The sequence below is a fragment of the Gambusia affinis genome, linkage group LG09 (genome assembly GCF_019740435.1).
Source record: "Gambusia affinis linkage group LG09, SWU_Gaff_1.0, whole genome shotgun sequence".
NCBI lineage: Eukaryota > Metazoa > Chordata > Actinopteri > Cyprinodontiformes > Poeciliidae > Gambusia > Gambusia affinis.
In genome coordinates this window covers 4,953,550-4,980,333 of record NC_057876.1, presented here as the reverse complement: position 1 = coordinate 4,980,333, position 26,784 = coordinate 4,953,550, and the positions used below count along the sequence as shown (strand labels likewise).

The 26,784-nt window shown below is 40.1% G+C and overlaps 1 protein-coding gene across 2 annotated transcripts in view; it reads right to left on the bottom strand.

Annotated features, from left to right (window-relative positions):
* The window catches only part of aff2 (AF4/FMR2 family, member 2), a 197,982-nt gene that overhangs the window by 110,628 nt on the left and 60,570 nt on the right, over nucleotides 1–26,784 (bottom strand). For both annotated transcript variants that reach the window (XM_044127371.1, XM_044127373.1), the window contains exons 2-4: nucleotides 21,230–21,350; nucleotides 10,733–11,384; nucleotides 8,459–8,892 (exon numbers count right to left, since the gene is read on the bottom strand). In XM_044127371.1, coding sequence (XP_043983306.1) covers nucleotides 8,459–8,892; nucleotides 10,733–11,384; nucleotides 21,230–21,350 — 1,207 coding nt within the window. The remainder of the gene's footprint in view (nucleotides 1–8,458; nucleotides 8,893–10,732; nucleotides 11,385–21,229; nucleotides 21,351–26,784) is intronic.

Genomic DNA, 26,784 nt, shown 5'->3' with positions numbered 1-26,784 from the left:
GTATATATATCACTTTCATCTGGTTCAGGAAATATTATTATTATTATTATTATTATTGTTTAATAAAATTTTTTGGAAAGGATACTGAAAACAGGAAGACAATTTATGCTATGAATTAATGAAGGGAAAAGGGTTATGATTATATAAGTTGAACTTCTTCACACTCACAGGTTTGTCAGACTCAGTCACTGAATAAGTGGTGTATTTACATGTATCTGAGTATGTAGACTTGATAGTAAGGTATCTACACTAACAAACATGAAAGTCTTTATTATTACATTTTGTTGGTGAAATGTCTGTATGATATAAATTATCATCAAATTTATTCATAACACAACATTTTTTCCGTGAAATAATCTGCCAGTGCAAATAGCACTTTGTCATCAATACTAAGACATTACTGTCTTAAAAAAGTTACTATATCTGAAAGGTTTCTTGTAAGTTGGTTTTCTCTTTTTTCAAGTGTACTAAGACATTTGCACTAGAAACTAGACCAAAAATACTTGCTAAATTTAGTTGTTTTTGCATTGTAGCAAAACCATTTAGACAGTTTAAATGCTGGAACAATAACAGAGGGATTCTACTTTTTATTTTTTTAATAATAATAAAAAAACGCCCATAATTTGAGATACAGCATTAGGAGAAATACACATGTAGAAATCTTAAAGCGACATCTCAGGACAGAACAGCCAGGAAGTTGAAGCTTGGACACAAAGAGATCTTCCAAATGGACGCAACCAAAACCCTCCAGGAACAAAGTTGATCTCAGTTCCATGTAAAACCACTCAGCAGATCTGAAGAGGTGCAAGATTATAAACCTAAGTCAGTTACAGCGGTTCTATCAGGAAGAACTATTTCCATCCAGTCTTAACATTTAAAAGATACAATAGTAAATACTCAGTGGCTGTAGGGAAACTCTTGAAATTGCCAGAATGATCAAAGGTTCTCTCAAATAATTCTCAAATCAATTTGTAAATCAAAATATTCTTGACAGTTTGACCTAAAACAGGATATGAATTCATCTGATTAACAGTCTGACTGGGAGTCTATTCATGAGGCATAAATATCTGGTTTCAAGTGTAAACAACAATGCTAGGCTATTTTTTTAAAGGTAAAGAAGCCAAAGTATCCTGGGAAGTTCGCCTCCCGCCCGGCTTTCTTCACCGCCTGACATCTGGTGTTATTAATGTGTGTATTACTGCTTTCCTTTCATCCAGCCAGTGGGCTATATAAAGGCTGAATCTTTTCATTCAAAAAGGCGTACATGAATGCTTTCTCTGAGAGCAGAGATGATTTGGTTAGAGCTCCCCTCCCAGTGATTACTGACTGAAGGTCTTAGTCTAGCCTGATTCTTATTTACCGCTACATTAGTGCGGAGGCGCCGCGTGTTCCCGCGCGCGCGGCTGACGGGAAACACCGCAGCACGCCTCCAAATCAGTGTGAAATTACATCAGCCCCATACTTTGAACTACATGTAAATGAAACTTGTCACGGGCACTGTTGGAAATGTCACCTGCCACCTCCATGTAAACCTCCATGCTAGGCTGCTGGCGGGGTTTAACAAATGTACATGAGCATCCGTTTGACTGGAGTGTTGCTTACCTGAAGGGGAACGCAGCGAACAGCGCGAGCTGCCGAACACTTTGATGAAAAGCTCTGACGTCAGAGGGGGGAGTTACTGGTGTTTTGTTCTTATTTTTCAGATCTTGCGTTTCGGAGTTATGTGTTAAACGTCTTGAATTACAAGGAAGTTTAATGCTAGTTTGTGTTTTTCGCGACAGCTCACGTTTCTCCCGTCTGATCGGTCACATTAGCCGGGTTTCCATTGCAAATGTGCGCAAATCTAAAGTTGAAAGAACACAATTTCACAACTGCTGTTTTTCGATTAAATATAAAAAGAAATTAAAATCACGCATGAATAAGCTTCTTCACGCGATACGTGATAAGAAAAACTCTTGCAAACACTTAGATGAGATATATTCATAACTCAGCCGTGGCGCTAGTTAGCGTTATCCTCAACCGCCGGAAGCTACAAAACACAATGAAGATGTCGGTGGTAAGCCTGTCACAAGGATCAATAAATCAATTAATCACATGATAAATTGAAACAAGTTCAATAATTTTAATTTGCATGATTTATCATTTTTCTCTTTCTACCAAAAACTGGATGACAAATGACTTTAGTTTGGTGCTTTGGTCGTTTTTTTGAAGGACAGTTTTGTCTACAAAGACTTTATAATTCATTTTATTTGTTTGTCTGTTGCTTATTTTGCATTTTTTAAATGTTCCAGTTGAGAATGTGCTCTTGCATCATTATGCCTTTACCGTTATATTGCTTGAAAATTGTCTCAAAGCAACAATATTATCATTTATCGCCATATCCTCGGGGACAATTTATCGTCCAGTAACATTTGTTATCGTGACCGGCCTAATTGGTGCCGAGAAAACATAGAAGACTAATGTGCTAGTCTTAAGAATTTAAGACTTTTTACGGCCTTAATTTTAGATAAACGAATTTAAGACGTTTTAAAGATGCAGGACACCCTGAATGCATTCAACTCTATTAGATTTCAGCTTATTATTTCTTTTATATTACATTCAGTCAGACTGGTTCAGCTAGAAAGTGAACGCATCGGGTGTTTCACATCCTAAAAGTGGAGGTGTTAAGTTTTAGTCTCATATGCAACACATTTAGTTGGTGTTCTGGAGCTACAGCGGACATCACTGCATTAGAACAGCTGCAGCTGTTCACTCAACAGATATGTATGCGTGGACATGTGTGTGTGTGTGTGTGTTTCCATCTTCATTGAAGAGAATTCAAGGCTACTGTAACCGTTAGGAAACAATCAATACTGTTATCAGTCTGCTTTCCCTTCTCGCTCTATCACATACACACTCTCCCATACACTCAGGAATAAAGGTCCCCGATCAATAATCCTATGGCGCTAAGAGAAAGCTTCCACAGCAGTTTAAAGCCTTATTGCACACGCTTGGTCACACAAAAACACACTGACAGCACACTCTACAGCAGAACTGCGAGGCACACATCGAGTGTTTTAAACCCATTCGTCGCACCTGACTCAATTAGAAAACATTACACAAAACATCGGAGCGTCTGGGACTCTTAGGACGACCAGAAGTACAAGCGTATCTCTAACTTCATCCTCGCATTTTTAAGAAGACACATTCCAGGGTTTTTCTTTTTTTATTTTTTATTTGTTGTCGTTGCTTTTGTGTCACTCATCAGTGTTACAGAACACCAAACTAATCTTAAAACCAGACAAACAGACAGAACCTGAGTAAATACAAAAAGTTTCAGTTGAATTATGTTTTCAATGATTGAAAAAACGCTCAGAACCATCCTGGGTCCCTATGAAGTTATTAACCTATTGACTGGCTGTGTCCTCTTTGGTTGCTTTTGTTTGCATTTGATTAATAATAACTGGAACATTAATCAATATATTTTATGTATATTTGGTGATTATTCTTGATTTATATTATGGTATTTGACAAAATGTAACATTTATTGCTTGTTCCACAACTGGTTACGTTTTTATCTTACTATGTAAAGCCCTTTGAACTTCCTTGTTGCTGAATCATTTATCATTAGCTGCATAACTGTTCACATTCAGACACAAAGAGGAGATTTTGAGCACAGTTTGTATAAGGCCATACCGAAGTACCTCATTTGGATCCAGTCTTGGACTAGGCCACTTTGAAAGTTTCTTTTGGTATATGTTTGGAGTCATTCAGTTCAAGAATTTCTGGTGTGTTTTGCATCATTAGCCGGCTCCAGAATCCAAAGGCACTCCAGCTTAATGTTTGAAAGTATAGGCTTTTATTCGTTTAAATAAAATATTGTCACACGGACATCGCTATGTTGTTTACGTTGCAATGCATTATGGGAAAATGACTTAAACTAGGAGCAGTAGTTTCTGTCCAATAAGTAACATTCAGTAATTTTAACCTGAACTAGAGCGGTTCTGGTGAACTCTGGTGTGTGAACGTCAAGCAAACCGAAGACCGCTCCAAAACCAGCAAGCAGACTATAGCGCAGGGCATTCTGGGTAAATACAACCAAAACAAACATACAAGTTTAGCCCTAGCAGGAAAAAAAAATCTCGCAACCGCTAACATCTGACGACACTCCATTTTTATTTACATCTGAGGAAGAAGAAAACTGCGGTCAGTGTTTTTTTTGTGTCGTTTCCTTCAGTAGTTCTTGGTGCAGCGCCACCACAGACGAGGAGGGGAACAGGTTTTTCAAAGCGTTAGGTTTTGTTGACACAGTGCTGTGTGAAAGCCAACCACACCAGGTGAAAATGTAACAAACATTGCTTTGTTGATACAGAGTCTACCGAACTATCAGGTATGAAAACACCTTTAGTCTAATATTAAAATTTCCCTGACTGTCTGAACATTTAAATCACCTCTTTACATTTCACTTCTGCTTACAGAGACGACGCATGAAGCAGTAGCAACTGAAGTGTCCCATCTGTTTCAGGTTCACAAAGCCCTGCCCTGCGACATGCTGCTCCTTTGCTATTTAAGCTGCAGAGCGCATCCAGGAACTCATCTAACTAGAACAAATACAGCCGTGATAAGGTGCCGTAATCAGCCAGACATTGTCTGTCTCTCTCTTCCTCATCTCCTTCCCTTCACCTTCAGTGCAAACCGAGTCCAACACCTTCCCTCCCGGAAGCTTTCGACGCCACGAAGCCTCCAAAAACACTTGTGGCCGTGAAAGTTAACTATATTTCAATTCCTCTCGTCTTCTTCGACTGTTTGTCCTTCCATCTCCCTCTTAGTGCCATATGCTCCGAGCTCCAGCTCAGGCTCATTTACAGCGCTGCACACACACACACTCACACACACAAAGATTGGTCCTATCAAAGCATAGGAACAGCTGGCTTTCTCGATATGGATGGCTGCTCGCCTGTCAACGAGTCTCACACACACACACACACACACACACACACATGCATACAGGCGCATCATCATCATCAAAATCCTGCTGCTTTAAGAGGGGAAGAAAGAAAGAAAGAAAGAAAGAAAGAGAGAGAGAGAGAGGAAGAGATGCAGAGATGGACAGACAATACGTGGGGGTGGGGGGAGAGTCTAAAAAAATGCAAACATCACAGGACTTGTGACATCAGAATCAGACTGACAGCATGTGTCACTGTTAACCAGCTACAGCAGATGCTCATGAATAATTGAAGGGGTTAAATTAGGGGGAGTCTGTTCCTGCACTATGAAAATGTCTGTATTACGGTGGTTTTTTTTTAAGTCTTTAATTTGAATTTATAATTGGGTGTCAAATAATAAACTGATTATAAATTAGCACTAAGATGTGAATGTGAATGACATATTTGTAAACTTGCTAATAATTTGTTTGCATCCAGGCAAAGTGGGTCTTGGTTGGTTGTTTAAGGTGTTTGATCACAGAGTTCTGAGTTCTCTAACTGATCCATTAAATAAAAATCAAATCTGAAGAGAGACAGACTGTTTATTTTATTTTATTTTATTTTGTTCTGTGGTTCTGGCACTAACCTTTTTCAGCGGTGCAAACCTTTAACTAATGAGTGGTCGACTGGCAGATCTGTGTGTTGTAGATCAGTGGAGCGTCAGGTTATTCTCACTCAACCTACGAATCTTGTGCCTGTACCACGGCAGTAGCTCTGATCCATTACAAATGTCCGCAAAACTTTGTCGGTGCTGTGGCAGTGTGAAAAACTCCCCCACAATTTCACAACTGCAGTGTTTCCATTAACACAAGAAACGCAATTAAAATCACACGTGAATAAGTTTGTTCATCCGGCAAGTCCTTAAAAAACTCATCCTCCATCTACTTCCTGTCTGTCGAATTCTTCTTCGTGGTTTGTGCCAGTGGAAACGTTTGGTTGTAGAGAAAATGGAGTTTCCATTGCAGTTTTGCAAAAAAAAAAAAAAACAACCTATTTTGATATGGCTCAAATTATCCCCATCTCATCCTAGTGCCTACAGTTTTTTCAAAATTGCCGTTTCTCAAGAAAGACAATTTATTTTTGAAATGTCAAATTGTCCAATTACAAGGTCAATGGAAACACAGCTAATAGGAATCAGCCGAAAGCTGAATGGAAAGACCAACCTAAAGTGTAACTCACCCCAAAATCAACTTTTTTTTGCTGATAAACTAAGTAAGTTCTCTATGATATGATCTTTATTTATTTATTTTTTGACATTTTTGTGCAAATTTGCTTACTTTTGCTTAATTTTACCTAAAGCCGACTCAGTGCTGACCCCTTTGGTGAAACGGTGGCTAGGCAGTTGAATTCGATCTACTTTACATGGCACTGCTTTTCACAATGTTCAAGAATAAAACCACCACTCTTAGACAAGCTGCTGAAGCAAACGATCCACACACACACCCTCACTAATAAACACGGCTCCATAGGGCTTCGAGTTCTGAAGCGGCGCTCACAACTCCATATTGCACAGTCTGGTTGGCCAAAGATAGCAAATTGTTTTTTTAGGCTGTAGGTCATATGCAAAAGGTTTTCGTCATTGCCCTTAAAGAACATCTTAAAGTCTGCAAATACACATATAATGTATATATATATATATATATATATATATATATATATATATATATATATATATATATATAGCAGCTGGGGATAGCATTGTTGAAGGATAGTCAGGAAAGTAGCTGAGGGGGAGGCATATTTGGTGAGTACTGACAGAATTATTGCCGTCCTACTGGAAGTAATGTTTCTAGACTTGGAGCATTCGAGCCACATTTGAACGGTTATGGAGTTGGACTGCAGAGCAGTAGTAGTGTAAATCCAGAGTGAAGGGGCTTTAAATTTCATCCTCATTTCAGAGCACAGACTGTACCTGTCATCAGACCTCTGCCTGAAGTATTCTGGTATGTGGGGCGCTTAGCTTGCTCTGAGGTCTGTTTTAGCAGGAATGATGCTGTAGATAGTTTCACCTTAACAGCACTCACGCGGCATTTCAGTGCAGCGTCAACTTCTCAATTAAAAATGACTGATTTGCTACGAAGGCGAGGATGTGTTGACAGGAAAGCGAAAGGCGAAATGTAGAAAAATGGTAACACGACCGACTAAATCATGATGCCAATTTGTGTCGCGCCTTCATGTTAAGGAAAGCTGGTTGACACTCTTGATTCAAGAGAAAACTCTGGCTTTTAAGAAAATGGCCACTAGTATCAGAGATGACTGATTTTAATGTTGAGCTTCTATGATAGCTGTTTGCCGTTTGTAATTTCAGTACTGAAAATTACACTTGTCTAATTAGTTTTAAAAATATACTCTTCTAAAGTAGAGTTGATCAAGTATCTTAAGCCTATTTCTCTTCTGCTGCTTGTTGACTTGAACCTGCCCAATGAGTCTCACTTTTCAGGCATGAATAGACTAAACACCATTTTTGAATTGGCTCTTCTTGAATTACTAAAGTAATGGGAAAACCTATTCCTCTCAAGAGCAAAAGAGTCCAAAGACCCTCTAAAGAGTTGTAGGCATGGAACTTATTGATTTTTGAGTTAATCTATAGTTGATTGATCTTATAGATCGATCGATAAGCGACCATTTTCTTAAAAGCCAGAGTTTTCTCTTGAATCACGAGGGTCAACCGGCTTTCCTTAACATAAAGGCGCAACACAAATTGGCATCATGATTTTTTTTTTATTAAAATTTTTCTGCTTTTCTGTCAACACGACCTCGCCTTCAGAGCAAATCAGTCATTTTTAATTGAGAAGTTGACGCTGCACCGTAATACAGAGGGAGTGCTATTAAGGTGAAACTTGTCGAGTGTTTACATTTCAAAACAGAACCACATAAAAATCATTTTATATTCCACTCCGGACTCTGTTAGGATCGTTTGTTTTTCCTGTTCTAGTATGGCCCCGCCACCTTTGTTTCTGTATCTACTGGTCATCCTTAAGCCAAACTACAACACTAAAGGAAGGTGTAAGCTGACGTTATTGATTAATCGATTGGAACTCATTTTCATCTAAAGAACAATTAGATTTGATAGTTCTAAACAAAGCTAACAAAACTGTAGACAGATGAAAATAGAAAGCTAATCAACGATCAACTATCAATCCCAAAGCTGTCCTGTAAACTCATTAAAACCCACCCAGGAACCACAGGTTGCGTAGTGAATGCCCTGTAACATGCTCTGTTGATTGGCATGTCAATTCAGTCAGGGGCTTCAGTTTTGATCTGTCCTACTATTTTACTGACAGATTATTTATATTGTAATAAAAAATAAATACTGAATACTGAATAGGATTACCAGCGGACCAGAGAGGCCGCTGGTTTTACTTTGTTCTTCAAACTAAAAGTTTTTCATTTGCTTTTTCAGTAAAAAAAGAAAAAAAAGATGATTTTCTTGACTCGGTCTACAGACTCTTTTAAAATTGATGCATCAACAGTAACCAACTCCAAAGTCTTACCTCGCCCGTGTGGCTCAGGTTCAGTTTTGGCAGTTTGTTCTTCACGTTTCCAGACGTTCCTCCAAAAGTTTGGCTGCTGCTAAACCCCTCTGTTGCCACCGGAGGGGGCTTAAGCTGCGGGGAGTCACTGGGTGCCTGGTCCTGGCCGTCCATTGGTCGAACGTACGCCGTGGGCTTCTGCTGAATAGCGATCGGCTTCCCCGATAGGCAGCCGGGTGGGAAAGTGGGCGTGGTCAGTCCAGACGTGGGGGTGGTCAGACCGGGCGTGGGGGTTGTCAGAACAGAGGTGGAAGCCAGCGGGGAGGAGGACAAAGAAAGGTGAGAACTCGTTTCATTTTCGAACGGGGAGGTTTTGAAAGATCCGCCATTTTCCACGCTGGAGGAAGACTTAAAGTGGCAACCGTCTAGCGTGGAGGGCCGAAAGCTGCCGCCATCTGTAAGAGAGAGAAGAAGAAGAAATCACCTGAGAACAATAAACCCTACCAACAGGTCATCGTCAGAGATCAGTGAGATCAGTACAGCCAATCAAATCAAACAGAATTAAGATGTTTTCAGGTTTCAAAATCAACCTTATTATCTGGTTATGTAATAAATGCTAATTTTAATCATTTTTATCAAGAAGGTCTGAATCATTGGAACCCTTCAAAATTTTACTACAATTATTTAATCAGCCTTCATGACTCAGGCCAGGATAAAAAATAATAATAATTATGAATCTTGATATATAAAATGTTTTGTATTTTACACCTTTAATCAGACACATCTGTAAAAGCTTTTCTTGATTTGAGAAAAGGCAACCCTCTCCTAAGACTTAATTAATAAAACAACAAAACCTCTTGATGTGGGCTGAAAGGATTTAATCGAGTTCATAAGATAACGTTGGCTTCACAAGAAGACTGGACAAGATTGTAGCAATATTTTTAGAGAAACTAAGCACTCATGCTTTTTTAAACAAATACAAAAAGGCTTCACAAATACGTTTGCTTTTAAGAATACATAATCGCTGTAGAACATTTCCATTCAGGTTTTAATACTTCATACGTGGTGATTTCTGTTTGTTGAATTCTATAGTAAAAATGGGCTTTCTGTATTTTCCATATTTCAGATTTTGAACTACATTTGACTAAGTGTATCAGAAAGTACAAAACATGAAACAGACCTTTAGTTTAGGGAAGTTTTCACACCTGATAGTTGGTCAGACTACAACATTGGTTACCTTTTCAGCTGATGCTAAGAAACAAACCAGTTTTGAAAAACCTGTTCCCCTCCTCGCCTGTGGTGGCGCTGCACCAAGAACCACTGAAGTGCAGAACCAATGAGAAGACACTGAGCGCAACTTTCACCTTCACAAAATGTAAACAAGAACGACGCGATGTAAAATTTTTACAGTTGTAGAATTTGGTTTTTTTCGTTGATGAAAGACCGTGAACAATTAGCTTTAAACTCACATGTTTGTTTAGGTTGTATTTACCCAGAATGCCCTCTGGTTTAGTCCACATTCTGCTTTTGGAGCGGTCTCTGGTTCGCTTGGTACATTTTAACTGAACAGAGACTTAGGTTTTTAGAGTTGAATTTTTTGGTCCACTTGCACATTCACATCTCCCTAAATCAGGGGTCCCAAAAGTGGGTCCTGGAGGGCCGGCATCCTGCATGTTTCAGTTCTCTCCCTGGTGGCACCAACAACCTTTTCAGCATGTCAGTGTTCTTCTAACGAGTCATCATTGGATCCAGGTGTGTTAAACCAGGGAGAGAACTAAAACATGCAGGATGACTGACTTTGAGCACCACTGCCCTAAATAAACCGGACTTTCTGGCCAAATAAACTAGAGTCTGACTGAAGCGGACCAGACAGAGCTGTGTGATCCACCCTGAGGATGCAATAGGAAACTCCGACCCAACTTTAATTTTGTTAATGGCCATAGGCTTTGACACTGTTCCGGTCTGCTTGTCCGCAAGGCCCAAGAGCCTTGTGTTCATGAACGTACCAAGGTGTGTCGACACGGTACAGGACTCACATACCAATGGCAACAGGATGGCAGACCTGAATTATTATGATGTTTAATATGGAATAAATTTATGCAGTAAGGGACACATCTATAGTATCTTTCAATGTTTATATCTTCACAACACTGATGCAAGCCAACAGTCCATTAATTTCTGCGGTATAAAACCATCCGATATTAAATGTAGATATAAAACATAAAATTGAAATACTCTTGAATGCAACAGAATCAGAGTAGCAATTCCTTTTGAGGCACGTTGGGTAACAATTACCTGGTAGGGAATGGCTTTTGGACGAATGCCTTCTGGAAGAGGACGAGGAAGAGGATGAAGACGAGGAAGAAGGGCTTGATTCCTCTTTCAGACCCAGTTCATCTTTGAGAGAGCTGAACAGTTCCTCGTGCCGTTGCAGCTGCTGCTCCTCTAAAAGAGTCATTTTGCCCCGGCTGGCCGCCGAGGCCGCAGGGACCTGCCCCTGTCCGTTTTGTCCTGGCGCCCCTGACCCTACCACCAGGCCCGTCGCTTGACCTCCCTTCGACCACTCCATGGTGTTCCTCGACTTCTTCACGTTCTGGTGCGGGGCCACCGCTGCGTTCGATAACGCCGTGACGACGGCGGGCGGCTGCATGGAGGCCGACGACAGAATGCCGCTTCCCGTCCTCTTTTCCCCGCTTCCCTCTGCTCCTCCTCCTCCTCCACCGCCCACTGCTCCTCTCCAGGCCTCGTTGAACAGCTGGGACTCTGTGGCCGATCTGTCGGCGGCGGAGGAGCCCGCCGCTTGCTGCTGGTTGCTGCTCGCAGCGCTGCCTTTGGGGATTCCCACCAAGTGGCTCTGGTTGGAGTGGCTGGTTAGCAGGTCTTTCATTTCTTCGTAGGAGCCCAGGGTGTTCTGGACTCGGTTGGCCAATGCATCGCCCTTATTAGTCTGACAGGGAAGGAAAAAAAAGGAAAAGGGGAAAAGGACAGAGGGAGGGAAAAGAAAAGGACATTAATTAAGTCTTCCATTTCTCCTTTTTACCAGACTTGATGAACAGCCCTCTTTACTCATCTGGAAAGGAACAGTGAGAGATAGATAGGGTGACCACTGACCAGCCTTCAGGAGAAGATGATTAATTAAATAATGCCACCTTTAAGAGGCCCCATCCTGGGCTGAAGCTGTGAAATTAATGGGGCAGGAGTCATTATTACCCTGACCCCACATTCTCAGCCAATCACTGTTTGGAGGACAGTCCTGCCTTCACTTATATGTCATCCTAAAGCAGCCTACCTGCTATCAGAAATGCTGAGAGGTGCCCAAGAATAGCCTAACAGCTCATTTAGTGTCAGTGACAGTGAAAGAAAGGAGAAGATCAGCACTAGGGCAGTTCTTCTTGGGCCAAAATAAGAGAAAAATAAAGTCCCAGAACTGGTAACTGGTAATTTGGTTATTGACTGTAATTGGTAACTGCGTGCAAAAGCTGTTTGTATTGTATGGTTTACTCTTTTTTTTAGTTGAAACATCTAATTACTAAACTAAGACTTGGGGATTACCATACCACATGAGAGAGGTCACGCAGAAGAGCATTTCTTTTAACTACAAGCCACTTTTGAGGAAACCAAGATAAATTTTAAAATGTTATTGGTAAATTACTGTTGCAAGTTATCACCAAGTCTCCATGATAAGGAAAGAAAAAGGCTTCTCCACCTTACCGTCACAATGTGGAGTTTAGTTCACTTTACTGGGACTTTATTGGGACCAAGGGGCTTCAGTCAGATGAGACCAGGGGCAGTTATTGTAACATTTACTGTCACAGGGGCAGTTATTGTAACATTTACTGTCACAGGGGCAGTTATTGTAACATTTACTGTCAGAGGGCAGTTATTGTAACATTTACTGTCACAGGGGCAGTAATTGTAACATTTACTGTCACAGGGGCAGTTATTGTAACATTTACTGTCACAGGGGCAGTTATTGTAACGTTTACTGTTACAGGGGCAGTTATTGTAACATTTACTGTCACAGGGGCAGTTATTGTAACATTTACTGTCACAGGGGTAGTTATTGTAACATTTACTGTCACAGGGGCAGTTATTGTAACATTTACTGTCACAGGGGCAGTAATTGTAACATTTACTGTCACAGGGGCAGTTATTGTAACATTTACTGTCACAGGGGTAGTAATTGTAACGTTTACTGTCACAGGGGCAGTTATTGTAATGTTTACTGTCAGAGGGGCAGTTATTGTAACATTTACTGTTACAGGGGCAGTTATTGTAACATTTACTGTCACAGGGGTAGTAATTGTAACATTTACTGTTACAGGGGCAGTTATTGTAATGTTTACTGTCAGAGGGGCAGTTATTGTAACATTTACTGTTACAGGGGCAGTTATTGTAACATTTACTGTCACAGGGGCAGTTATTGTAACGTTTACTGTCACAGGGGTAGTAATTGTAACGTTTACTGTCACAGGGGCAGTTATTGTAACGTTTACTGTCACAGGGGTAGTAATTGTAACGTTTACTGTCACAGGGGTAGTAATTGTAACGTTTACTGTCACAGGGGTAGTAATTGTAACGTTTACTGTCACAGGGGTAGTAATTGTAACGTTTACTGTCACAGGGGTAGTAATTGTAACGTTTACTGTCACAGGGGTAGTAATTGTGACGTTTACTGTTAGAGGGGCAGTTATTGTAACGTTAACGAGGGAACTAATTCTTTAATCATGATTGAAATTATGACACAACATAGCACCAATAAACTTTAATAGTTGATGTATACAAACATAAAAAATTATATATTATATGTGCATCTTCCATAAATGCATCTTGATTGTTTTCTTTCTTCCGTTTATTTCCTAATATCAAGTGTTTGCTGATTGCTGACTAGTCTGAGAGGGGAGCGATGGGCTGTGCTGCTCTGTGAGGTGGAAACTTGGAAACTGAAATTCTAAGGAAGAGATTTATCCTCGAAGGCGGAGCTAGGTCCACCCAGGCGTTTTGCAGAGCTGAATGGTTGCCATGGAGCTTAAACGATTTCTCAAACATGCCTGATTGATTTTACGTAACACGGCCACTTTGATGATTTGAATAGGTTCTCTATAAATTAAAAGGTAAGATTGAAGCAAGTCCAATAGAGAAACAATTTCTGTAAAGACTTTTTTTTTAACACATTTTTACCAGAGGAAACAATAAATACGTGACAAGTTTTCAGCCGACAACATTCATCAGCCTGGTCTGAATTATGCAAGATCTACAGCAAACCGACACGCGGCTGACATTTCATCGTGAATTACACACAAACGTGGAACAATGGGACCAGTGAGCAAGATCAATGCGAAATGGCATCCAGTAATTTTATTGCACATCTGATTAGCAATCTGGTCAATAGAATTTCTCAGTCATAAGGCCGAGGTTGCTGACGGCCCAATTACCACGGCGCTAACAGGGAAGCGGCGGTGTCGAGTCACAGCAAAGCTGGTAAGAAGAAGTAAAATTGTATTTATTTGGAGAATTACAGAGAGGAGGAAGCCGTAAGAAGATTAATAAATTTAAAGATGAATTTAAATCATTTGTTTATATCTCCGAGGCGAGAGGAGAAGGGGACAATTAAAGACTGATGTGTGGATGGTTGTTTTTCCTCCAGGTGAGCGTTTGAGAGTGCAGCTTTGTTGTTCCAATGCAAACGGCTTCAGTCAATAACCAAATAATAGAGTAATAACATGCAATGATCCATGGAGAGGGCTCATTGCTGAGGAGGGAATTCTAAGTATGTGTGTGTTACAGCAAACACTTCCCGACATTACGAATGATCATAACACCATGGCACTATTGGCTGTAATAGAGGGCAATTTAAGCTGCCTTTCATGGCGATCACAAGTTTCTGGGTTCTGTTTCCACCAAGCAATTGTTCTGACATGAGTTTTATGAGCCAGGTGGAGCTGAAATCACAAAGTGTTCTGGTTTTAACATGCCTCGGCGGAAAACGAGCGGCTCTGCATGGAGCAACAGAGAAAGAGAGAGAGAAAACCATGGTAACGATGCTCGCACTGCGCCGCTAGCCCGCGTGTTAGGCAGGCCTTTTTTTGTTGTATTTGTTCTGTTTGTAAAAATGAGACGTTTTTCACATTAGCACATAACTGAGGATAATGGGGACGTCTGTAATAGTTTGATAATGGTAATGATTTGGTGAACAGCCAAAGTAATGGACATATTGGACTTTGTCTAGATGGGGGAGTGTAATCATGCGCATTTGGATTTATTTTGTGTGCACCACGATGATCAATCTTCACCAATATTAGGGAGATTAGGGGGGTAAAAGCAATTTGGCCTGGTGTATTGACCGCGCCACTTTCTTAAAACACTGTAAATACGATCAGTGGAAAGAAAACAAATCAAGAACCAAGCAAGGTTATTATAGCAAACTAAAACTAACAAAATAGCAAAATCTGAAATTGAGAAAACATCTTTGCTAACTGAAGAAAATAAAAAAGGGTAATTAATGGGGAGAAACTATAACTAACAAATTTTCCACTTTGCTTGGCTCTGACTGGTGACCCGCAAGGCCCAAACTCAAAAAACACCCCGATGGAAGTTGACCTTCTTGCCCTCTTCACTTTGAATGGAAATGGTGTTAAATGTTTGTGCAGCAACAAAACTGTTTGTGCCGACCTAATCTCTCAAATGTTACAAAAGAAAACCATTTCCAGAGGTCCCCACAAATTAGCACCGAGCAGAAAATCTAGTTTGTGCAGCTAAACGTTTCAGAGCACAGTTGACTGATACCAAACCTGTTTTGACCTTTAATGACCTCTGGAAACATTTGGAATAATATCTTTAAAAAGACAGTGGCACAAATGGAAGTTTTTGCTGCACAAACGTGTGACACCAATTTTGTTTGATTTGAAGAAGAAACCTGAACTGGCACTGACCACAACACTCTTCAGTTTGGAAGTCGTTACTGTGAGAAGACAACCAAAAACTGTCAGTATTTGTGAGTTTTTTGAAAGCAACGTCACAGAAGCTAAACAATACTGTAAATTGTTTTAAAAAAAATTGTATTTTCTCCATGTGGTACAGAGAGTAGTGTGCTTACGCACAGTCGACGCATTTTATCTGTTTGCTCTTCAACCTCAGGCAGCCATTAAAGGCACTGGATCCGGAAGTGTAGGAAGTCTTTTGGGAATCTCAGAGTTATTTTCTGTCATCTCTAGGTCAGCTCTTATAGACAACAGTTCAGTTTTGCGACCAGCAGTGCTAAAAGCTAAAGCTAGTAAAACTGTGCTTCATTCATTGTGACACTACTGACTACTAATAAAGTAGTCAGTAATGGGAAAAATATTTACTATTTAATGTTTTTATAGTGTAGCTTGGACGGACAAATTGCAAATGGCAAAAACTCAGATGGGCAGGTCAATAATTATTTTTACTTTTTTTTTTCCTGAAACATAAAGGCCATAAATATCCTTCTAAAAAAATGGTACAATAAAGACAGAAGGAGTGAAATATTCCCACACAGATTTCAAAATAACTAATGAAGAAGGCGGAACGCCGACAAACATCATTAATCTGTCCCATCAAGTCTTTCCTTTGCATCGTTTCGCCTCTAATAAAACAAGAAAACCTCCAAAAGCGCAAATAAATGAAAGAAAGGAAACGATCAAGACGCATTTACGGACGACGCACATCAGAACTGACGGAAAAGCATTCAGATAATCCTAACAGAAGTTGCTGCTGTGCGCACACACTCGCACAAACACTACACACCGTGGAGAGCCCAAGTTAGCTGTGAATAAATTAGCCCATCTCGTCTCCATCTCAGGCTCATGAATAAAAGATCTGGTGGCTGAAGAGGAACAGAAAACACATTTACAGAGAAGGTAAAATGGAAAACAGAGGAGAGGGAGAGGATGAATACCTATGTATGACTTTTCAGTGTGTGTGTGCGTGTGTTTAAGAGTGTGTGAATAGATCATCCCAAATAGCTGCTAACAGCATAACGCTCCTTAACAGGATTAGAAGAGGGATTAGCTAATAGCTGACAGAGAGAATGAACGCTGGGAAAGAGAGGAGAAGAAAAAGACAGAAGTGACAGACACATGATTAAAAAAGAAAAAAACAACAAAAAACTAAAAACAGAAAGCAGAGGTCATTGGGGCTCCACAAATCCAATATCTGATCGCTAAAACGAGCTGATATGAAAGAGTAGCTCGGACTTAAACGCAGAGCGGGGAGAAGGCCGGGGGGGACAGGCTTTGGCAAAAAAAAAAAAACAGCAAATTGATCAAACGTAGTGAGCATAAAAAATAAAAATAACAAATGACTTTTCTGTGTGGTGTGATAAATAAGTCAGTAGAAGAAAACAGCGAGGTATAAACTGGAGAAATGCGCGGACATTTCTTCAAACAGTTGAAAAAGAGCAGGCGTATTAAACGAGTAAACAAGTTGTCCCCTATGAATGATGCAGTGACCCGTTCCCTTTTATCAGAATTATTTTCTTTTCAATTACAGCTTCCCTGTTCAGCTAATGACTGTAATTAATGAGGAACCTAAAAACCTCTGTGCAGCAGCGTATTACCAGGGAACTGCCTCTTCGCTGAGTAACAAGGCTCCCTGCAAATTAGATCTAATGCCAAAATTCAGGGCTTTGGTATTTAGGCTTAGTGTTGCTAACAGCTAAAATTTACCATGTTATAAATCCAATCCACCCTGGTAATTACAGTATTAGTGTATATTTTTAAAATCTGAATTATGAGTATCTTTTGACATGAGTAATGCTGTTGCAAAGCACCATGATGTATCTTTTATTTACATCCCCATGGTGCCATTAGTTGTTTAAAGACAGCAAACATTTCTTCATGCCAGAAAAAAGACAGATTGCTCCATCATTTGTTGGTTGAGAACAAAAGTCAAGAAAATTCTTTAGTCAGAAAACTTATTTAAAAAGTCCACAGATGGAGATGAAGGAGCAGGAAAATGGTGGCGGCGAACTCTTCCTCACTGTCACTGGATAGGAGTTGAATATGTTGGCGTACATAACAGGACCGTGTTTCCACTGGAAGGATGGGATTAGAAAACCTAGATGGAAAACTCCATCAAATTCAAAAGTTTTTACGATAGCTTGTGGTGGTAAGAGTTACCTGGAGGTAAGTGGTGCGTTTATAAAGCTAACTAAAGCATACTGACATTATAGATGTAATATCCTCTATTTTCATGTTCATAAATCTATTTATTTGCCTCTTGAGCTGATGTGAAATTGACCCCTCCCTCACACAAGCAGTGCATGTCAGCTGTCAGAAAATGTCGGTACTCTATAATCCTCCTTGTGGCATTTACGCTAAAATGGCGGCACCAAAAGTCACTGAACAACCACAGTGAGTTGGTTGTTCAACGACGACTGAATCCATTTTTTGGAAAGTCTTCTGTTGACATAAACATGATCACAATACAATGCTTCAACCTTTTTGAATTGTGCACCCAAAAATTAACCAAGATATTTAAAAAAAAAAAAAAACTAAAACTACGACAATAACTCAAAAAGCAAACTGAAACTAAATGTTTAATTTTTAAAAACTGGCAAACGCACACCAGACAGAAGCTACTTGAAACTAACTGAAATAAACAAAAAGTCACAACAAAATAAAACTGAACTACAATCAAAACCCAAAGCTATTATAACCCTGGTTCTACAGCGAACAGGACGCAGCATCACCAAAGCTGGTTGCCATGACAGAACAATAACATCTTGACCCAGAAATGTCCCTCGGTTTCTCTGAAACGTTTGGTCCATGCCAGGTTTCAACCTCCACTTCTTGTTTATTACAGCCGTGCGTGACATCAACATCTGAAATTACACAACTACACCTGATTGATCCGCTCCAAACCAGTAGACGGGAACCCCACAATTTCTATTTACTTTTTTTTTTTTTTGGCAACATTTTAAAAGTTAGCTCAAAATTAGCATGACAACCGGATAGAAACGTAGCCTACCTGTGTACAAATGACTTGAATTCATTTTATTTGCAGACACTAGCATGCAGCAGTGGTACCTCACCCCCCTCACACCAACCAGGCCACACACACACATACACACACACACACACACACACACAACCCTCCGCTCACCTCGTACGCACAGATCTTGACCTTACGTCTTTACTGATAATTGGCTTAGAAACGATCTCTAGCAGTGTGGAGGCCCCTAAAATGGGATTCATTATCGGAAGAGCAACCTCTCATTTGCTTCTCCTGACCCCCCGAGCCCCGAGGAGCATCTCGGTAAGAATCCCTCTCATCCTCTGTGTTTGGACACAGCAGGTTAGCGCGGATTCTGTCAAGACTCAAAGCTGCTCTGGTCTAACCAAGTGTTGAAGCTCCTGGTGGAAGCTAATGAGAGTTAACAAGCCAAAATCAATTTTACACACAGGGGCCGCACAGAGCCCGAGGACTTCATGCACGTCTGGTTTACATTTTGTTAAAGAAAGGGAAAAGAAAAAAAAAAGGTATCAGAAAATAATAAGTATACAAATGTGTGTACAACTGTTTCAGATTTTAGCCTCAGGGAAAAAAGAGGATGCGAAACAGTCACATTATCCGCTTTCCCATCCACCGAACGACATTAAACAATACAGAAGACTCGCATTATTGTTTGTCACCCATAATAAGTCCTTTCGAATGATAATTTACAGCAGGCAGAGTAGCTTTATATTAGCCTAAATCACAGAGCAGCGTTCTTGGAGGAGACCAGCCTATCCTAACTGATTAAGGTGTTGTAAACTTGGTCTCTTTCCCCTAAATTCAATTCTGGAGTCAGGTATGTTCAGCTCTTCTCCAGCAGAGATAAATCAGCAGCATAAACCTGTCTCCCCCACAGCAATAAGAGAGCACCACATGTGGGAAAAGCAGCTCTCTCTGTCATACAGCTCAGGAAGGCTGGAAACATGGATGAGGAAGACTTATAGCGGTTAGCTTGTTGCCCCGTCTTAACTTCAGGCTCCCTTTCAGTCCCTAAATTTAAACAGATACACACTAGTCCTTCACAATTACAGAGACACATATCATTTCAGAACACGTTTTGCTTTTGAAGTTTCATTTAGGTGACTATTATTTTTAAAAAATGTACCATTAAAATGTAATGTGTAGCTAGCCACGTGACTGAGACCAGCAAGTCAGTGTACAGATACCGTTAGCTCGACCACGTGGAAACAAAACAACACAAATTTCTCACAAACCTGAATGATGAGTTGCATTTGGAGTCAGTCTGGGAATGAAGCTTGGCTGCTAGCTGTGATGCTAGCTGTTGCTAGCAATAAGCTACAAGCCAATGACAATGCATTTCTTTCCATTTTATGTGTTTAAACTCACATGCTAACTAATACAGTTGTGTGTGTCTGTGGTTTAACTATACACCACAGATAAAGGTTTCTTCCTGCTACGTTTCCTTTGCTTTGTATGTGAAGCAGGTGATACTTTGAACCGATACTTTGTTCAGGCTAATTTTGATTCGCTCTCCTTCAGTCAACACCCCCCATCAATCGCAGTGAGTTTGGTTCCCCTCACAAAAGTTCAGACGACCTGCAGCTCTGGAGAACATGAAGAGTCACTGCACTGAGCTGCATTCAGAACCTCCTGGTTATTCCACCAGATACTGATTCCTGAACTCTTCCTGGGTCCAAACATCAGTGTTGTTGTTTCTAAATGAATATGAACTTGTTTTCTTTGCGTTATTTGAGATCTGGAAGCACCGACTCTTTCTCCTTATTTTGACCATTTCTCATTTTCTGCTAATAAACACAAACTTTTTGCTTTGAATTTTGGAGACACGGTGTCAGTAGTTCGTAGAATAAAAGAACAATTTTCATTTTACTCAAACATATATCTATGAAAAAGTAAAATCAGAGAAACTGATCATTTTTAGTGGTTTCTTCATTTTTTCCAGAGTTGTATGGTAAGATTTTCATTTGGAAAGGAATAAAAGTATGCAATTATTTAAAAAACCCCAAAACAAAACATATCAGCTAGAAACACAAAACAAACAAAAGAATTCCTGTTTCAAAAGTTAAACATTTTTGACTTTTGAAACTCTGAAATCTCCCATTTCTTTCCAAAAAACTTGAGTTTGTGTATAAATTTGTTTCTTTTTTGTCCTTTCTTTTTATAACAACCCTAAAGCGTCACTATATTTAACCCTCTGGCACCAAATGTATAATTTTTTATTCGATCGTTTCTCTAACAAAGGATTTCAACAAAATATGCTATATCGAGTAAACATGTTGTAAAAATATGCCTTTAAATCCGTAATGTACTCTTTAAAAGTGATCGATGCATTTTAAGTATCACAAAGTTTCACAAAATAGGTCATGATGATTAAATGAGCGCATTAGCCTGATGTATTAATTATGATACAAGCAAATTTAGAAAACAAGGCAATGACTTTAAAATGGTTTCCTCTATATTAAAAAAACAAACACAAAAATTATAATTATAATAAGTTGATGTCATCAGACTTTAAAATGTTAAACCAGAAGACGGCAAGCTGAAATCAAATCGAAACGTGCGTCAGGAAAGCTGCGTCTGCGTTTATGACATTTTTTATGTGGTGGCGATTCTTAAATTTTTTAATGATTCGCCATCATCTCGTATTTTTATGCCACACAATCTCTGCAGTTCAAGAAGCTGAGGAAAAGATCCGTCACTCTTCTTGTCGGGAGTAGAAAAGCGGTAAGAAAAAAAAAAAAAAGGAAAAACTTGAAAAACTACAATTTTTTGTTTGTTTGTTTGTTTTGCTCTTACTTTATACGGTTCTCCAAAGAGGTTAAATCCAGTTGAGAACAAGTCTTCATCTTGCTGGACCTCCTGGTTCCTCCTCTCCCACTCTCTCCTCTTCAGAGCACTGCGCTCCGACTCAAGATGGCTGCAAAGACATAAAGGACAGAAAAGCTTTTTAGCACGAGCCTTTCAGTCACGGCGTTTACGTAGAAACAACAGGGTTGCTGATGCTGGACACGCCGGCTGACAAAACCTCAAATCCCACTCAAACACGCCAACGAGAGACGATAATGAGACTAAAGGTCAGGCCCGGCAGGAGGTCCAGAGTCCCCAGAAAGTAAAAACTTTAATAATAATCTTTGATAAACGGCTCGTTGTGGTGTAAAAATGAGTGAAACGTAGCCGGTCCACCTGGCAGTGGCGCCTCCATCGCTGTCGGTCAAAGCTGGAGCCACGAGTCCTGCAGAGCCGTTTGACCTGTGATTAAATGCCAGCTGGGCTTTAATCAGACAGAACAAAGTTTCATGTCGGTAGGTGTTGAAGGGGATTTTTCTAATTAATGTGAAAGGGGCTCTTTCTGGAAGGTTTTTTTTGGGGGAGGAATTTAATCAAAAATGCTTTTAAGGGAGTCTAGACGTATTTTTTTTTCCGTCTGCCGACCGCCAGAAGACCGTTCACACCCCCGTGGCCACGGCACGTATCTCAGCTGGTATTTTTTACCTCCAGCAACGAATTAGGCAAATGAGAACTTTTAGAGGGGATGATAGTTGTGGAAACGTGTCAGGATACGTTCTACTTTTTAAAACTCAAAAAGCAGAAATTTACAACCATCGAAAAACTGTCTGAAGTTAAATCAGACCAAACATCTTTCAAGGTCAGCTAGAATTACCAAAATTATTTTTATTTGCTAAAATACCACAATGATGAGAGAAAGATTATGCTTGAGATTCATTTATTAATGTCTTCAAAATGGGAATACATTTCCTCAGTTTTTGGTAGCGCTGGCCTTGAACTGTAAGACTCGGGTCAAACCTTTTGGGTTTCCTTCCAGAAGCTTCTCACAGTGGTTTGCTGGAGTTCTGGCCCGTTCCTCCTGATAGAACCGGTGGAACTGAGTCAGGGTTCACTCGCACACGCCGTCTCCATCAGACTGATAACAAGGCTTTGTGATGCCAAAACATTGGCTTGGTTGTCCTTAAGCCTCTTTGTAACCGCTTTGACTGCAAAAACACAGATTTTGTGTGTTTTTTGGTCTAATTTCTTGTGCAAACATCTCAGTACATTTGAAATAAGACAAAAACGAACCTGCAAGTCACTTTTCATCAAGACATAGGAGACTGTTTTAAGTAAATAACTCCTTTGAAGTCCACGCCCGCCCTGTGGCGGGCATAACGCCATGCATTTAAAAGACTTCTGTATAAAGAAAAGACGCCGTGCGAAGTGTGCATTTCATTTCTGTTGGACAGTGGAGACTTCAAACTTTGTAAAAGTAGTGGTTTTATATTGATTTTGTTTTATATTTACTTCCAAATAAAACCAGGAATATGATCGATCATGTTAGCCATAGCATAGTGCGCATTTTACGCACGTTGAGTGCAATCGCGAGTTGTTTTACGACCAAAAAGTGAACGAATGCAACACGAAAGCCATTTTTTCGAGTCCATGCGTAAAATGCGCACTACGCTATGGCTAAAATGATCGATCATATTCCTGATCTTATTTGGAAGTAAATATAAAACAAAATCAATATAAAACCACTACTTTTACAAAGTTTGAAGTCTCTACTGTCCAACAGAAATGAAATTTTTCAGACGTATTTTAAATGCATGACGTCATGCCCGCCACAGGGCGGGCGTCGACCTCAGAGGGTTAATATTGACTTTAAAAAGTTCTAGTTCCGCTAATACGATTTTTCATCACGCCTAAAGTCCAGAATAGATATAAGGACACAAACACGGGGTGTTGGAGGAACTGTGGATCAGTGAACGCCGATCATTCTCACATATTCTGGAACTGTCCTAAAATTGTCCAATTTTGGAAAAATGTACATGAAACTGTGGAGAAGGTTCTGGGATATGATATTCCTATGAATAGTGTGGTACTATATCTTTGCAATTTTAACAATATCAAAGTAAAAGACAGGTATCTGATTAAGATATTGTTAATAGCTAGCAAGAAAGCTATTACAAGGAAATGGGGAGAGGCAGACCCCCCTTGTCAGGAACAATGGACTGGAATAATAGAAGAAATTCACATTATGGAAAAACTGACACATCGTCTGAGACTTCAGCAAACACAAATGGAAGAGAAATGGATGAAATGGACAACATTCAAGACAAAAGACAGCAACAAAAATAAAGAACTAGATAAACTAGATGGGACAAAAGGTCAAATAGAGGAACAGCTCCCAAGCTAAAGTTTTATGTTATGTTGATTGTAAAGTGTTCATGTACATTGTATATGTAAAGTGAAAAATACTAATAAAAAGTTCAATGATAAAAAGTTCTAGTTCCTTACTTCACAGTTAGGACGGCGCTGCCAGGCTTGCAGGTATCACATTTTTTCTCCTGAATGTAATGATGGTCATTATTTCCAAACAGTTTCACTTTAGTTTCATCGGACCACAGGACAGGTCTCCAAAAACAGCTGTTCTCTTGGAGTAATGGCTTCCTTCTTTTCAGTCCCTGTCAGCACCAGCTGCTTTACCACTTTCAGCAGAATCTTCTAAAAAAAATCTTTGGCTTTAGTTCTTGGGATCGATTGACAGATTTGGATATTTCAATCCCAGCTATGCTTGTGTATAATTGTTTGAGCAGACGGATGCGGCTCCTTTACACAGCTGGAAATTGTTCCGAATTATCGTATCGTATCGTATCATATCGTGATTTTAAATAAATGCAAAGGTGTGTGTCCAATGACCTTAAATGTGTCAGTTAAAATATCAGAAGACTCTTAAGAAACGACACCATCATCTGGGTTTTCCCTCATTGTTTAAATAGATAGTAATGATTCTGTAAGTGAACTACTGATTTTGAAGACACTAATGAATGAATCTCTGACATGTCCTCTGTTGTTATTGTGGCGTTTGGCAAATAAAAAGAATTTGGGTGATTCCAACTGAGCTAAAACAAGAGACGTTTGGTTTAATTTAACTTCAGACAGTGAGAAAAGAAAAAAAATAGATGCATGTCTTTTTATTTGGTGTATGTGAATTTCTGGTTTCAGCTGTAAGCAGTTTAGGAGGTTAAAGGTCACCCTACTTATGCAGCGTTTCGTTAATTTAAGTTGTGTCACTCACATGTGAATGTTTACACGCCAACTGACTTAGATCCAAAGTAAAAACCACCTCCAGACATAAATGTGGTGGTCGGGTTCTCCAGCTGGTTGTTGCTCTCCAAAAGCCACACTTAAAAACAAACAAACAGATTTTTCTGTTCTGAAACAGAATGAGCTGGTGTTGATGAAGCATTAAAAGTAGTTGCGTGGGATTTTTGTGTTCGTCACACAAAGCATGCGGCAAAAGGCTTAGCAGGGAATTCAGGGCGACCCGTGTCTTATCGGTGTCCAATCTGATTTTTTATTTTGGTGAAATTAATTTCCAAAGAATGCCTAACATTCTTTGGAAATTAATTGGAAATGTTTTCACTCATTGCCAGCGAAGAAACAGGATTATTTAAATGGATCGGAACAATTCTTAATGGTAAGAGAGGCACTCAGGAATAAGCAGAAGGCAGCGTGACAGGACGCTGCAGCAGCATCCATGTGATAATCGCTCTCGGGACACAAAATACCCACCACCTGGTGAAACCCGGTGGTGGCAGCATCATGCTGTGAGTATCCAAGTCGGAGGTGATGGTCGACAAAAAACATCACCTCTGATGATGTTTCTGTTTCACAGGAAAATGTCTTTGTATCCTGCTGCTACAACTGGTTCCGGGACGAATCATTTACCTCGATTTAATTTATTATGTGATTAACTGTTTTATCGCTTATTGCGACAGGCCTGATAAATAAAAGTACATTTGAAAACAGGATTAAATGCAGTTCCTTCGTGCAGTTTAAATCACACTTCTTTAAGTAAGCGGAGTCCTGAAGAAAACCATTTTAAATGAGAAGGTTTTTTTAAGAACAATATTAGTGTTAGTGGCGCGATGAAATGCAGTCACAACCACACGGTGAAAAGGAAACCATAAATAATTTGTTGTCGTCAATTTTATTGATATCATAATAATACCACAAGATATATATTCAAAATAAAATTCAAAGGTCATACTGACAACCCCTGCTCCCAACGTCCCCTTTAAATTTGCTTTGAATCGTCACAGATTTCTACATTACACTCAGTAGTTCACCATTGTGTGTCTCTTGTGATGACAACCTCAAACACTCACTCACACACACACACACACACACACACACACACATGTAACTAAAAGACATGTGAAAGCAGTAAATGTAAGGACCATTGGAGACTGGCCTGCCGGGAACAGAGAGGGTGGTGAAACTTTCCTTACATAACTTTGTATTTTTAGCAAAAACGCTCCTTCTGCCGCACAACCAAACATTCAGTCTCCACCAAGAGATTCATACACCGGCAACCAAGTTGAACTCCCCCGTAGGAAAAAAAGTAACACGCGGGAGTGTGCGACAACATGAGGCGGCGACCCGGTGACCCGGGAAAGGGGGCTCCTGTTTTATCACATCCACCGCCGGGAGACGAGTCAGGCCGCCTAATTAGGGATCGGCGCAATTAAAAGAGACTTTCTCTTTTCCACTACAAGACCTCCTGCCTTCAACATTTAATCTATCAGCAAGATGTGCGTGGGAGGGAGGAAGAGCGAAGCAACGAGAGGAAATAGAGAGAGAGAGGAAGAAAAAAAACAAAAAAAACAGAGTACCCAAGGGAGGAAAAAGACCCAGTTTCAGGGCAGCAGACAGTTTCTTTAAAAGGAAAGAAAAATAACAGAATGATGAAAGACGGAGAAGAAAGGTGGGGAGAGGGGAGGTGGAGCGGGAAGAGGGAAGGAGTTGAAAAGGACGAGCAAGCAGAGGGAATTCCAGACGAAGTGACTGACGGGCCGAGGTGTTTACGCGCCGGGAACGCGGATGGGATCGTTTTACGTGCGCTGGCTTGGCTGGTTGACATGTGCGTTATCTGTCAATGCAGAAAGATTAACTGACAGCGCTGTCACTACTACAAACACGCTGGCATACAGTACACACACACACACACACGCACACACACGCACACACACATATCTCCGCAGAGCTGCGGTCCCGTGTGATGATTTACCGCCTCTGTATCCGTCTGTCGCATGCTAAACTTTCACATGGAGGAAATCAGGTCGCATGAGGTAATTAACACATCCAAGATTTATATCCCAGCATGCAGCAGGAGCAGAGATTGCACCTTTGTGCTACATTTGCAGGTTAGCTAGCTAGCTCCGGCTGTTTCTGTGATCTGACCTAGTAAACCAGAGCATTTCAAATTTTAAGAGCCTGTGGGGAAAAAAGCTGTTTTTGTTTAGGTAGTTATTTAACCTTTACTTATCCCCATGAGGCAATTAAAAACTATTTTT